We start from the raw sequence: 14,761 nt of genomic DNA on the forward strand, positions 1-14,761 counted from the left end.
AATGATGTTCTCACATACGGGCGTTTAGCTGCATTCAGGCCCCTGGGAACAGCCTCCCTACTCCCGTGCCTCTTGCCCTGCCACTTTGAACACCCTTCGAGCTCCTACTCTGGGACACGTGACCTCCTTTGACCTATGAGACAGTTGTGACTTGGTGTAAGCAGAGGTGTGAATATGTGTGCATTCTGCCACCACCATGAGGACATCTGTGGGCTGGCCTGCCAAAGGGACGTGGACGCACATAGAGCATCAGGCAGGACCCCAGCCATACGTCAGCCGCGGCCAGTGGCATGAGTGAGCCTAGAACGGAACTGCCCACTTGATCCACAGACTCACAACAAATAATAAATGACCGTTGTTCTAGGTCATTAAGTTTGGGGTCGGCTTGTTTCTCAGCAATAACTGACAGAGTGAGCTTATCAGACACCTATATCTCATATGCGTTGTGACAACTTCAGTGAAAGCACAGGGCTTCTGTCTTAAAAGTAGCCTCATACAGGGGCAGCCGGGTGGCTCAATCAGTTGAGCATCCAACTCTTGGTTTCAGCTGTGGTCATGACTTCAGGGTCGTGAGATCGAGCCCTGCATCGGGCTCCACACTGGGCATGGAAAGCTTTATCCCCAGTTTACAGATGAGCAAACTGAGGCACAAAGTGGCTGGAAGATTTGCCCAAGTGTTTAAGGAACTATCCTACGTTCTAAGTCCACAGCTAGTGCTCAGAGCCTATTCCATGACTTCTCCCCTGGTGGGAAAGAGGGCTCCCCTACACATTTTCCCCCAGCACCCCAGTGCTGCCGTGCACTCTGGTCTCCTCCCTGGCACTGTGTTTGGTTTTCCGTGACCTCTCTTGCTACTAGCGGGGACTAGACTTACTGCTGAGCTTGTCATCCTGGTGAGATGGGCAGCCCAGGGTTGACTGCAGCAGTTTGCACAGTGCCTGGCTCGCTCAGGAAGTTTGTGGAACAGGCATGAAGTGAAAGTCTGGGTGGGGAATGTGTTGGGAAAAGCAGTCTGGTTGAATTCCCACTGTTTACTGTAAATTTGATTTTGGGGGACTGGATGGGCCAGGGCGTGCCTGTGGGGGCCCATGGGCATCTCAGGCTCTGGGAGAGAGCAGCTTGTGTGACATGGGCAGGCCCAGAGTGTCCTGGAGAGGGGGCTGCTTGGATGTGGGCTTGCCTTTGGGAGTGAACTACACGTATGGGCCGGATGAAGGAAACATCCCAGACTCTGAAACGTGGCTTCTGGGTTGAGACTTTGGGCTGCAAGTGACAGAAATCCAGCTCAAGTGGGCTCAGGCAGGAAAGGGTATTCTTTGGCTCATAGAAAAATCCAGGAGAAGCCAGATTCACAGATGTACAGAGGCTTCATTGACGTCATTGGGATCAGGTGTCACTTTCATACCTGCTTGCCTCTGAGTTGGCTCCAGTCTTGGGGAGGTCTCCCTTTGGAGGAGACAGATGGCTCATGCAGGGCTGAGAGAAGTTTGGGCCCTAGTTAAAAAAAAAAAAAATCAGATGCTAACGAGAGTGGGTTTGCATTAATACGTGGTGGAGCTGGGCCCTTCAGATAAGCATTCAGATCCTTCTGAATGCTTATTCCCCAGTAATTTGTTCCAGCTCCCCCTGCTCCCTTCTTGCCCTGGCCTTGTATCCGGACCTCTTGGCCACCACAGAGGAAAGAACAGGCCTCTCTCCCAGGTGCTCCTCCAGAGTCCAAGGATGGTGCTCAGTGGACCATCTTGGACCATCTGCTCACCCCTGAACCCATTAGGATGTGAAGTTCAGGTTGGATTTGGGCAGTCACCCCCACTGGAAAGAGAGTGGAAGAGGAGTTCCATCCAGGGAAATCAGGCACCTGGAGCAGGACAGGGTCCCAAGCCTCAGGGCTGGGGGGTGAGGACGGGATGTTAAGTCATGGGATTGGAGCTGGCCCAAGGCTGGGCCCACTTCGGTCAGAGAAGGCATTGGCCTTAGCTCACCTGCCTTGGGTCAAGGAGTCTGAGCCATGAGCACAGAGGAAGGTGCGGGGAACTGGGGACCAGGGCCAGGGTCCATCACCACACATAGCCTCAAGGACAGGACTGCCAGAACTTTCACTCCCGTTGGGTGGAAGCAATGGGGAGAGAAAAGGAGGTCATCACAAAGGACTTTCTGGCCACAGGATGGGTTGGATGGCAGGACATACTCCTCGTGGTGGGAGACACTTACCCTGGGGCTGGACGCTGGGACCAAATAGATGTGTCAGTGTTTTCCAACCTCTGTTCAGTGGTCACTGAGGCAGATGTGAGCCCTGGCTTATGGCAGTGGCCTGTATCTGGTAGGGAGCATTGGGGTTGAATCCTTCCTGCTTAAAGATGCTTCTTTCCTCCCCCTTCTCCACTGCTCAGATATCCGTGGGCTCCAAAGCTTTCTGGATCAGGCCTCACGGCTGGGCCTTGATGTCTCTTTACAAAAGGTGGACAAGAACATTAGCCACGTATTCACCAGCCTCTTCACCACCATGAAGACGGAGGAGCTGAACCGCTACCGAGACACGCTACGCCGCGCCATCCTTCTGCTCAGCCCACAGGGGGCCCACTCCTTCATCAACGAGGTAGGTGGTGGGGCCTGGGGCCACAGGAGCCTCTGCCCAGGGTGCCACAGTGGATCACAGGTGCAGTCCACTCATGCCTGGCCAAAACGGATGTGGGGACTCATAGGTGCTGGGTCTACGGCACAGGCCGGAAAGAGTTAGATCCTGAGCACAGCTTGGCTCCTGACTGGTCCCTAACAGGTAACCCAAGGCCTACCTAGGCAGTGAGGGGCTGGGGGCAGGTGGCAGGAAGCCTATTTACAAGTGACTGCCAGAGATTTTGGAGGCAAAACTCAGGCTGTTATTTGTTTGTATCATTGTTTTAATTTTGCCCTCTTTGCTGGCAGGTGTAAGCCTCTAGGGATAAAATACATTTCCCGCTTTCTGCAGAGGTGGGCAGCTCTGCCTTTGCTGTCTGCGAGGACCTGGAGGAAGTGTCAGTTGGATATTGCCAAATGATACTTGGTGCACGGGCCGATGTTTCTGGTACCTGAGCTATCCAGTGATTTTTTTTTGTAATGCCTTCATTAGGGATTAGGGCCTTCCAATGAAGACAGGGCCCACCAGTTTAATAAAGAATTTAGTAACTTGAGAATAAACAACTAGAAATATGCTCTGAGCTGGCTGATGGTGTCAGCCCTGGTGGTCTGATGGCAGAAAGGTGACGAGGTGGAGTTGGCAGGTCCCTCTCTGGCCTAGGTGGGTTTTTGTGGGGGGCGGGGGAACGTGCTGGGGGCGCGGTGTGCCTGGGAGCAAGGGTGGCCCGAAGGGGTCACAGGGTGGCCGAATGCTGTCTGTGACTTCCTCTCCAACCCCAGTCACCTACTTGGCTTTCTCTGATTGAAAGGAAAATGAAGAGAAAGGCAGAATTATACTAATTCCATTTGATGTACTTTGGTTGCTTACTCCACTTTCCCCTCTAATTAATTATTACTTAAAATGCTACCTTATGCATCAGGAACCAGCACGAAGCCCACTGCTGGAGAACTTAAAATTTGGAACGCTTAATTTGGTGCAATTGGCTGGCAGCCCTGCCGCCCTTGGCTAATCAGGCCCCAGATCACGCTGGTGGTCAGCCAGGCTGTGATGTCCTGTCGGCACTCGGCATTTTCTCTGGAACATGTTCCCCTGTAGGAAGTGATCCAGGCCAGTAATGGGCAACCTAGGATTAGCAGCACTAATGTGTCCAGGCTTTCTCAGAATGTTCCCAGCAGCGTATGTGCCAGTGTCTGCTCATAGGAAGGCTGTTCTCCTTGCTTAAGTCCCCTGGCCGGGGCCGGCTCCAGTGATGCTGTCTGCTCATCTGTTGCCGGCCTTCTCCATCTCTCTTCTCGCCAATCCCTTGCCTCCTGTCCTTGCTACCTTTCTGCCTTGCCACTGCCCTGCCGTGAAGCTTGGGGGTGGGAAGAATGTTGGTTTTGGAGTTCACCAGATTTGGGGTCAAGTCCCGGCTCCTCCACTTAACTGTTGCTGTGACCTTGGCTGCCTTGCCCTCACCTGCGCGACCTCGGCTTCTTCATCTGTAAAGTAGGGATGAAGGAGACAAGAGTCATGGGAAAGCGTGTGGTACATAGCTTCTCGGGAAAACATCTGTTCTCTTTCATTTACATATTCATTGTTTCCCTTCTAGATGAATTCAGCCCATGCTCTGTTTCTAGGCCCTGCAAGGATTTAACATGTAAACAAGACTGGCCTAAAGATACTATTTCCAAGTGGTTAATTATGCAAACGCCTGCAGCGTTGGAAATACTTGGCTTGGCTTTGGCCTGGTGCCTTCTTGATCCCCCTGCCTGCATTTGCGAAGTCTTGGCTTTGCTGGGTGCTACAGAGTTGGAGATGCCCCAGGAGTGGCTACTCTTAGTGTCGGGCAAGAGTGACAAGCCGCTGGGAGGGGTGGCCAGAGACTGTGGGGGAGGACGGCACTTGGGCCTCGTGCCTTCATCTTGAGCTGGTCAGAGTCTTGGTTTTTGATTTCATGTTCCAGGGGGTGCTGGAGGTGGGGAGGGAGCTTCATGTCCTGGGTACCCACCGTGGTCCTGGCTTTTTGTGTGCTTTCCCTAATGCTCACATTTCGCATGTGAGGCAACTGAAGTCGACGAAGTTCACTGTTGCTTCAGGTCCCGCAAGTAGCCACCAGGGGGACTGAGCAGGAGTCAAGTCCAGATGTGGACTTGCGCTCCAGAGCCCGGGCTGCCATGTTGCTGGGATGATGGTGGTGGGTAGATGTGGTGTGCCGCCTTCACGCGGGGGGGACGGGGTTCACCTGCTTCTGTCCAAGGTCTGGCAGAGGTTTTCAGGGCGCTTATGCTCAAAGAATTTTGGTGCATGTACTAAACACAGCACGGGAGGGATTTCTAGACTCTGGCAGGGAGTGAGACCTGGAAGGCTGGCTAGCTCCGGAGGTCCCCTGGGAGAGACCTGGGCATCCCAGCACAAAACCTTCATTCACTGCCCGGAGGCACTGCTTGGACTTTTCCAGCAGACTGACCCAACCTCTCCTTTGTTGTGACAAGGACAGAGGGTGTTCACAAGACTGATCCACTGCCAGGACATGTCCTGAATTTTATGAAACTCAAAACACTGTTATGGGCCAGTAAATGGCCTCAGAGCCCCAGTGCTATTGATGACAGGTGGCTTTTGTACCCAATCAGGACTGGCGCGTATGAGCTGCAGTGGGGGTGCGGTACGCTGCTCCCCGGGCTATAACTGCTCCCTTGCCCACTCAGAAAGCCTGGCTGATGGGAGGAGGGAGGTAGACAGTGCTGCTCGAATCTTCTACATGTTGCCACGTGTGAATCTGTTGGGAAGGCTGGCGCTTTCACTATCGTTAGTGACAAATTCTGGTTGACACAGAGTTGGCTGCCTGGGAAGCGCCAGGCTGTCCCCATGCTATGCTGGGAGTGCTTCTCTGTCCAGTGTCCAGGATGCACGCTTTCACTGCCGGGGCTCAGCCTGCAGGCCCATGCACCACCAGCCTCCCTGCGATCCCTCTTTACCAGGGGCCATCCTGGCTGGGGGCTGGGGGTTTGGGGAGTCCGGCCTTGGTAGTGGGTGGGTGACGGGGGTGCAAGCAGGCTGAGGCACTGGGTGGGAGGGGTGGCGTGGGCTCAAGATAATAGGCCCCCTCAAGATCCCCTCACTTTTCACTGCTCAGTCTCGAATCCACATTCCCTGCTCTGAGATCTTTTCATCGTAGTCTAAACAACCACCCCATCAGTGCCTTATCTTTAAAAGGCTCCTCTTGGGGAGACTGGGCTCAGGGGTGGCAGCACGCTGATCTTGGACCTGGAGCCCAATGTGGGGTGGCCTTGGGCACTGTGGAGGGCACAGACCATAGAGAACCCTTTCTCCATCAGGGCCTATTCTCTGGGCTTGGCAGTGGAGCTCTGAGTAGGGGTAGGTGGCACTTTTTAATCACCCCAACTGGGAAGTGAGTTGAACACATTCTATCCTCAGCTAGACCTTGGTTTGTCTCTAGACCATTGACTGCTTAAGTGGGGCTTCAGTGGGCAGTGATACCCACTCTGATGCTCTCCTCATGTAGCCTGGCAGCCTGAATCACCGGGCAGGGGAGGTGGGGATGGGGGTGTGCTCTCCTCACTCCAGGGCCATGGGAGTCCTGAGAGGGGCCGAGGGCAGAGGCTTTGCCCGAGAATCCTGTCTGGGGTTGTTGGAGCCTTCTCCTTTCTGCTTATAGAATCCTTCTTTCATTTTGCTAGTATTTAAGGAGCCCGAGTGCTGTGCCAAGTACTGTGCTGGACACTGAGGCTATTGCCCCTGCTCACATGGGGCTCCCAGCTTGATGGGGAGGATGGAGGTGTAAACAGACCCCTTTGCCTGTCAAATCAGAGTTGTGGACCAGGTTCTGTGAGAGCACCAAGGATGGAGCAATGTCCTCTGGCCAGGGAGAGATGGGGGTGGCCAGAAGGTCAGGGATGCTTCCTGGAATGGGTGACACAGGGGCTGGATCTACAGGAATGAACCCTCATTAACCCCGTGGCCAAGGTGGGGGCTGAGGGACGGGGTCTGGAGAGCCCCAGTGTATGCAGGAACTGTTGTGGGTGTACCAGCTGGGGAGTGGCTGGGGCGGAGGTTTTGGGGTATCATCAGGAAGGGTCCCTAATCCAGGATGGAGAGTCTGAACTTCAGGACCAATTTGTTCTTCGGGCCCCCTTTGGGGTATTTGAAGCTAAGAGCTTACAGTTCTCTCCGTAACCATGGCCCCAGTGCCGAGAGGGTTATGTATGTCTTCCTGTTCTTTCTTCTTCAGGCCACATTTGATGGAAAGACCTCTGGTGCACACTCAGTTTTGGCCCTGGGCTTCACCTCGTCTTCCTGGAGGAGATTCCATCCATCAGTCCATTATCTGTCCATGTGTCCTTCTGTTCGTCCGTGCATCCATCCATCGATCTGTCCTTCCATCCATCTATCCATCCACCCACCTAAACACCCATCCGTTTAGTACAGATTGGGTGCCTACTACAGACCAGGAACCATATCAAGTACTGGTTGGGGACATAGAGGTGGTGTCTCCTCCCGGAGACCTGATGTGACGTAGAATATTGTGGCTACACGCCATGACCACAGTCCTGCTGGGCATTCCCAGTGGCTGGCTGAGCGGGTACACCCCGGGTCTTTCATCCACTGAGGCCTCCTCTGGGCATCAGGTGGGGGGTGCCCTAGGACTCTCACTTGTCATTTCTGTGCTCCTGTCTCTAGTTGGACTTAGGCTTCTCTCTTTCCTTTTTGTATCCTCTTTGTTTCCTCCTCTCCTTTCCCTCTCTTTTCGTTTTGCTGGAAAGAGTAGAAAACTTGAACTATTTGAAACATTTATGTGCTTTATGGAGAAGAGTTGCCACTCCTTGCTCATGGTTCATGGGGCAGACAGAGCAGCCTGCTAGGGCCCTGGAGCCTGAGCACTGACTAGTGCACCCGTAGATATTGGGCAATCTGTCTGTCCCACAAGAAAGTGAGCCCCTCATGAACAGGGACTGGGTGGTGTCCACCTCTGTATCTTCCAGGAGCAGCACAAGGCTGGTCCACAGTGGCTGCTGAGGGAATAAAGGCTTGGAGATTTTGTATTTCTCCCCTCCAATAGAAAGAGCTTGAAGCTAGGTTTTCTTGTGTGTGTGCCTTGATTGCCTTTTAGGTTGTCTTCAAGTTCTTGGTCAGCCTGTCAGCAAGGGCCTTGGTCTTAAAACTTCTGCTTTTGGGAAGGCTAAAGTTTGCTTAAGAACCCTGCCTTTGGCCTGGGTGGGCCAGCAAACAGGAGTGGCTGCTCCTGTGGTTGGGACATTCCCAGGCCTAGCTTTGGCACAAGGTAGGGGAGAGCAGTGTGTAGAGAGGTAAGTGTCTTGGGAGAGGATAGACGATAAAAAGTGGTGCAGGCCAGTGTGGGAGACTGGACACGCGTGCACACACATACACACAGACACACATGCACACAGACACAGACTGATAGAGTGATACCGCTAACCAGCCACACAGCTGGTACAAGCAGACCCTCTGATGAGCACAGTCTAACAGGGACAACCGCTCCCCTCCCGCCACCCTGTGCAGACCTACACATAAATATGCGCGCGCACACACACACACACACACACACACACACACACACACACACTCACCACCAGGATAAAGGCATTGCTGGTATCAGAGCAGGCTGGGGAAGGCATCGCAATGTTGGGAAAGACATGGCAGTTACTAAGTGATGGTTGCAGCAGGTAGCAGTTACCTTTGCAGTGAGACAGATATCAGTCATTTCTTATTGTGGCAAGAGAGTTGGGAGAAAACACAGTGAGAGGAACAGCCTATGGGTAGGACAGCTCCCCCTTACTCTGGGAATGGGGGGGTCACCTTTCACCCAGATTGCCAGGAACAGGTGAATAAAAGGAACAGAGGTAGAAAGGGCCACTCCTGATATCCCTCCTCACCCCTGCCCAGGCTTCCCAGGCAAGGAGTGTGGCTGGAGGCCAGTTTAATCCTTACTAGAAGCACAACATGGGTTAGCTCCTGGCTTCGAATCAATTGCTTCTCAGAGTTTGTTGCAGTGAGTGAGTTTGCTCCCACAATTTGAGTATAAAGACTGTGCTTTAATTTTTTTTTAAAAGATTTTTATTTATTTATTTCACAGAGAGACAGCCAGCCAGTGAGAGAGGGAACCCAAGCAGGGGGAGTGGGAGAGGAAGCAGTTTTCCCAGCGGAACAAGGAGCCCGATGTAGGGCTCGATCTCCGGACCCTGGGATCACGCCCTGGGCCGAAGGCAGACGCTTAACGACTGAGCCACCCAGGCGCCTCCAAAGACTGTGCTTTTTAAATACATTTATAGCAAAGGAAAATTAAGTAATCTCAGTGTTCTGTTGTCCCACATGATATATGCAAATATTTCTTACTCCAACATGGTAAATCTTCAGCAGGCGACTTTATCACTCAGAGCTAGGATAATTCTGTGCCATTTCAGTATCATTTACCAGAATATTTTAAATTACTAATTAATTATAGAAGATTAATTTTTAAATGTGGCCCTGCATTTGCATTTAATTATATCCCACTGTTTACAGATTTTAAAGCCTTAGTACTTCAGCAAAAGTGCTGTGGGTCTGAGAAATTCATGTTTTCCCCTCGGAAATTCTTAAAAGTGAGCTCATGAGGAAGAGCTATTGTGTTGGGTTTGATCTGGTAGGTTTGGAGCTCAGGGATGCTCAAGGCTTGGGGCCTGGCTGAGATGGGGAAGGGAACAGAGACTCTACGTGGCCACTATCCCTTTCCTTTTCTGTCCCTCAATCCTTGCAAATCCCTGTGCATACCGGGAGGTCTTCATGGGTTCCCTCCCTGTGGGACCTGCCACATTCGGAGCACACCTCCATTGCCCCTGTTGTCCCAGGGCCTGCGCGGTACCCACCATTTGTTCGGTGACTCTTTGTACGTGTGAGAGCAGGAGCTGGGACATGCTCATCTTTGTGAATCGCCTTTTCGGAGCCTGTGGATGATGGTTGTCACACGGGTGGGTGAAGGGTGGAATCCCAGGAGCTCTGACCTCTGTTGTGCATGTGCAAACATTTTCTAGAAGCTGCATTGCCCAGTGGGCATACCGAACACATTCTTGATGCTCTGACCTAGTAGGAACACCTGAGTAAGCCAGTGTTTTGAAAGAATTTGATGTTTGATTTTTAATATTTCAAAGGAGCATCCAAGGCTCATCAAGGGAAAATGCTTGAATGTTGTTGGGTCTTCTGGTGTTTGTTTTGTGGTTGAGTCCTGTTTCTATTTTGAGTTGCATCTTGAATCATGCCACCCCATTCCTGGGGCTCAGGAAGGTCTTCCTTGGCTGCCTGGGAGCACTGTCTGCTCCTTCCTGGGGTCAGAGAGTGAGACAGTGAACCTGAAGCATGGGCCGGAGTCACCTGGTGTTCTTCCCTTCCTTCGTGGGCCATTAAATAGCTGGCAAAGTGTCCCTTCCTCCCTGCGGGCATCTCTGCGGCTTATTAGCCGTAGCCCCTTTGGCTGGGGAGCCAGCAGGCCTGAGAAATAGGTGTTTACAAAGGGAGACAGCCCGCAGCAGTGGAATGACTGTTACCCTTTCTGCTTCTGGATCCCTGAGGGTGTTCGGCTTTGGGGGCCTCCCCTGAGGTGGTGAGTCAGCCCATTTGTTGACTGAAGGGCTGAGTGGGGAGCCCCAGTGGGGAAGCAGCAGCAGAATCTCCCCAGCGCTGCAGGAAGCCAGAGGAGGGCTGAGTGCATCAAGAGAGGCAGAGGTGAGGCGAGGTTATCCCAGTCGCTTGGATTCATCTCACAGAAGCTTTAGGTGAGGTTATCCCAGTCGCCTGGATTCATCTCACAGAAGCCCTCTGTGCCGGGCAGCCCACATCTCTTGCCGTCCTCTGCACGCTTCCAAGTGGGGCCTTCGCTTGGTACCGGCAAACACTTGGCCTTGGTCACCTGCCAGAGGAGAGAAGACCTCTGCATCGGTTAGCTGGTGCCGTGTAACAAACCCCCCCAGAACTTGGTGTCGTGAAACAACAAGCCTTTGCTGTCACTCATTAGTCTCACAGTCCGCAGAGCAGGGTCAGACACAGCTGACCTTGTTGGGCTTGTGGCCGCACCTGTGGTCAGCTGGCCATTCAGCTGGAGCTGGCTGGCTAGGAGAGCAGCTGGCTGGCTGTAAGTTAGAGTGACGGGGTGACCGAGCTGCGGGGCTCTCATTGTCACACACGCTAGCCCACACCTACTTGTGTGGCCTCAGCAGAGTTCCGAGAGGGCAAATGCAAGTGCTCTGGGCCACTTGAGGCCTGGGCTCAGGCCTGGTGCCTTGTGGCTGCTGTACATCTCCTGGCCAAAGCAAGCCAAGAGGTCAGCCCAGATTTAAGGGGCAGGGAAGGGAGACTCCTGAGAAACTCCTTGTGGGGAACGTGCAAAATCACGTTGCAAAGGGGGTAGGTACACTACAGGGTGGTGAGCTGGGGCCATTTCGTAATCTGTCTGCTGTGCCCCAGTGGGCAGGTGAGCTTCCCAGGACCATGCAGGTGTCCGTGGGTCTGTGGGTGATGGGAACCACACCTTCTCTCTCCTACTTCATTTAAACCTGGCTCAACTTTGGAGTGAAAGTGGCGAGGAGGGTGTTGTGGACCAGAGGGAGAGATGGGACAGGCCTTTATTTATCAAGCTTATGCAGGCCCACTGACTCACCTCATCTCCACAATGCTAGGAAGGAAAGGCTATTACAGAGCATTGGAACTCAGGGTTTAGGGACCTGCTCATGTTCTCAGGTCTAGTGACACAGCTGGGATGTAATTTCAGAACTCCTTGACTCACAGCCCGGCTATGTTCCACTGTGTGCCATTGTTGTCCTTGACAGATCAAGGGAAGCCCATTTTCCTCCTAGAACATGACAAGGGTGGACTCAATGAGCATCGCCATTGAGGAGCAGGTGAGATGGGGAAAGGTGGATGGAGCACCTTTGAGAGAGCATCTGGGGAATGCAGGACACCCCCCTGGCCCCCACGGTCCTGTCTCTGCCAACACACCTGCAGAGAGTATGAGGGGATGAGCAGGCTGCCTGTCCCTCCCTCCTTGGTAACCAGAGGAGCAACTTCCATGAGACCCCAAGGTCACCAGAGAGTCCGAGGGCGTTTACTTAACCCTTCTGCAGTGTGGTCAGTGGGGCCAAGTTCAGGCAGTCCTGGTTCAGGTCCCATGTCCCCACCATGCAGCTTTCTGAGCTTTGCTTCCCCATCTCTATAGCAGATTGAAAATGGATACTTGACCCACAAGGTTCCTCTAAGAATTAAGCATGGGGAATATTCTGGGGTACAGGTCCCCTCTTTTCTTTCCTTCATAGGGCTGGCCACCAGAGGGTTCCCAGTAACTGTTGTGTAGACAGGGAGACAGATAAGTCTTAGAAAATTTAAGGATATGGGGCACTTAGAGCATCAAGAAAAACGAAAAATCTTCTTGACTCCAGGCAAGGTCAACATTCTGAGTTTTGAAACGCATTAGTGGTTGTCATTAGGGATTCTCGTGGTGACCTGCTGCTGGGTCGATTGACCGAAGGAGAGAAGCGGGCATGGTTGAGGGACTGTTAGCAGGCGTGTCTAATGCTCATTTCTCAGCTGTTGGCTGTGGTATCTCCCTCCCCGCAGTGTGTTACTCACATGTCTTCAGTATCTGCATCCATGAGCGATATCAGGGAGAAAGCCAGGGACAAGGGCACGATTGGAGCCGTGGAGATTGGGGAGGAAGAAGTTGCCATGTGAAGGTATGAGAGAAAAGAACCAGATGCCAGTGGGATGCCGAGGAAAACGTGTGGCAGGAGAAACACGCATGCATCCCCCAGCTCCAGCCACAAAGGCCTGGTACACTGGCAGGTGTGGAGGGCAGAGATTGGGTTCCTTCCACATGGCGGGACAAGAACTACTTTAATTTCAGCAACAAGGGACGGGGCAGAAGACCTGAGTGTGTCCCTTTTTTCCCTCCTTCCCACACCCCACCGATTCCTTTCCTTGCAGAGGAACTCTGAGAACTTCAGCTGCTTGGGCGGGGACACAGTGGGGCCTCCTCGGGGTGAGGGCTGCCGGCAACACAGAGGAGGGGCATTGCCTCAGGAAACACACAGTCAGGCCTGCCAGCGCCATCTTTTCAGCCTGTTTACTGGTCTGTGATAACACTACTTTCCCTGACGGTTGCTGTGGGATTTAAATGAGATAAAGCCCCTGAGAAGGCCCAGTGCAGGGCTGTACTCCGTGAATGGTGGTTTTGTTACTGGGTCTGTGGTGTAGCTGGCTGAGACTATAGAAGCAGCCTGTGCTGCTGTGGTCAAGGGCAGATGTGCTAATGGCTCCAAGGAGCCGTGCTATGGCCAGCCTGGCGGGAAGGCACCTCACACATTCTCTGTGGGAAAGCATAGCTTCTTGGGCAAGGTGAGGAAAACCGGATGCAGGGTGCACCCTGCATGGTAGGGGATGGGGCTAGCAAAACGTGAGAAGGTGCTCACTGCCCTCAGACAGTGCAGCTGGGATTGGGGCCTGGCCTCTCATCATCCCAGCATTGAGCTGGAGAGACGTTAGAGTCCCGAGGGTGGGGGCAAGGGGAGGGCCTCTCCGTGCCCCCTGCCCCCAGCCTCTCTGTGCTGACTGGGCATGTGCAGGTCCTGCCCAGGAGTAGGCAGGAGTTACTCCCTTCTGGGCTCTCGCTTGCCTGTCCAAGCAGGCACCGTGGCTGGTGGCTTCTCAGGGCTGCTGGTTGCTGGGCTTGATAGAAGGAGGAAGAGCTGCTGGTGCTTTCTGCCTGCACGGTTACTTTTGGGTTGAGAAACCCTCCTTTCACAGCCTGTTGGGTGGCCAGCCATCACCAAGACACAACGAACGGGCCCCTTTCCTGGAGGGAAGCTTTCCTGGAGAAAGACACAGGCCCTACTCTTAAAAAGAGCTACCAAGCTTAACTGAGGGGTAAAGCTCACCCTCAGGAAGAACCGCAAGCAAGAGAACCGGGTGCCCAGTGGGAGACAACTCCCTGGCGAGCAGGGCCCCTGGGGTGGGCGAGGGAGCTGTGTGTCTGCTCTTCTCTCGCTGCTCTGCAGTGGCCACGTGGGGCCATCCAGTCCACGTAACCACGTGAACCACTCTTGGATATCGTGTAACTTGGGGCTTTTGAAGACAATCAAAGATCAGATAAGAATGGCTAAAGCCTGCCTGTGGAATGCCAGCCGGGTGCAACTGAGTCACAAGTCTGAAGGCCCACGATGTCCATGCAGGAATATTACAGCGCAGAACAAATGGGCTGTGAGAAGGGCCAGCAGTATAGCAACTGTGGGTGTCTGGGGTGGGGGGCATCCCTCCCTGAAGGGGACAGTCAGGCAGGCTCCACTGAGGTTCTCGCGTGAAGGCCTGCTATGGCCCGTGAGTTCTGTGTCTCAAAACGAGCCAGAAATCTGGACTTTACTATGAACTCTCTTAATTTTTAAGTGTTGGCAACTAATCACAAAAATTCTAAGCTCTCTGTTGGCCAGCTCTGCCTGTGGCAGGCCTGATAAGGCTTGCAGACTGTTGAGTGGCAACGTCTGATTTATGGCTTATACACCGTCAACTTAAGCGTATTAAATATGGGAATAGCATGAGGCGAGCCCCGTTCTTCTTTTCCAGACCTTTCTTCCTAGGCACCTGCAAGCATCCTTAGTGCAGTGTTCCCAAGAGTTCCTGTTTCTCTCCTGGATTCTGCAGACACCCCCCTTGTTTTCTGTGCAGCCAGTATTCTTATCCTTGCTAGTCGGTGCCAGGGTGTTGCTGACCTGCTTTAGGATCCTTCTTTGTATTTACAGGAAGGTCTTGCCTTTAAGCGTGTGGAGGTCAGCTCTTTAGACAGAGGGTCATCATCGGGTTTTGGTTTGTGCCCCTCATGGTGCTCTGCAGTGCTGCTGCTAGTTCCTTGTCCCGGGGTGGGTAGCTCAGGATAGCTACTGAATCTGATAAGGGGGACTGGGCGATTTCTTAAAGACCTGGCTGATGCACTTGGTGATTCACTGAGCACCGACTCTTCCGGGCCCTTTCTGAGCACTGGGCAAGCGCCTGAGAGTGAGGTTGGTCCCTTCTTACAAGTGAGATATGGTTTAGAAGAAAAGGAAGGGAGCCTACAGCCCAAGGCAGTAAATATCAGCCCAATCCAGCCCAGCCCAGCCCATGCTTGCCTGGGAT

At 53.2% G+C, this 14,761-nt stretch overlaps 1 protein-coding gene across 1 annotated transcript in view; it reads left to right on the forward strand.

The window, feature by feature from the left end:
• Positions 1 to 14,761, forward strand: part of GRID1 (glutamate ionotropic receptor delta type subunit 1) — a 685,250-nt gene that overhangs the window by 224,714 nt on the left and 445,775 nt on the right. Inside the window, exon 4 of the mRNA XM_045783660.2 lies at positions 2,391 to 2,596. Within this exon, the coding sequence (XP_045639616.2) occupies positions 2,391 to 2,596 (206 nt within the window). The remainder of the gene's footprint in view (positions 1 to 2,390; positions 2,597 to 14,761) is intronic.

Source organism: Ursus americanus, chromosome 6 (assembly GCF_024610735.1).
Source record: "Ursus americanus isolate L20-20 chromosome 6, mUrsAme1.1.p, whole genome shotgun sequence".
In the NCBI taxonomy this organism is placed as follows: Eukaryota; Metazoa; Chordata; class Mammalia; order Carnivora; family Ursidae; genus Ursus; species Ursus americanus.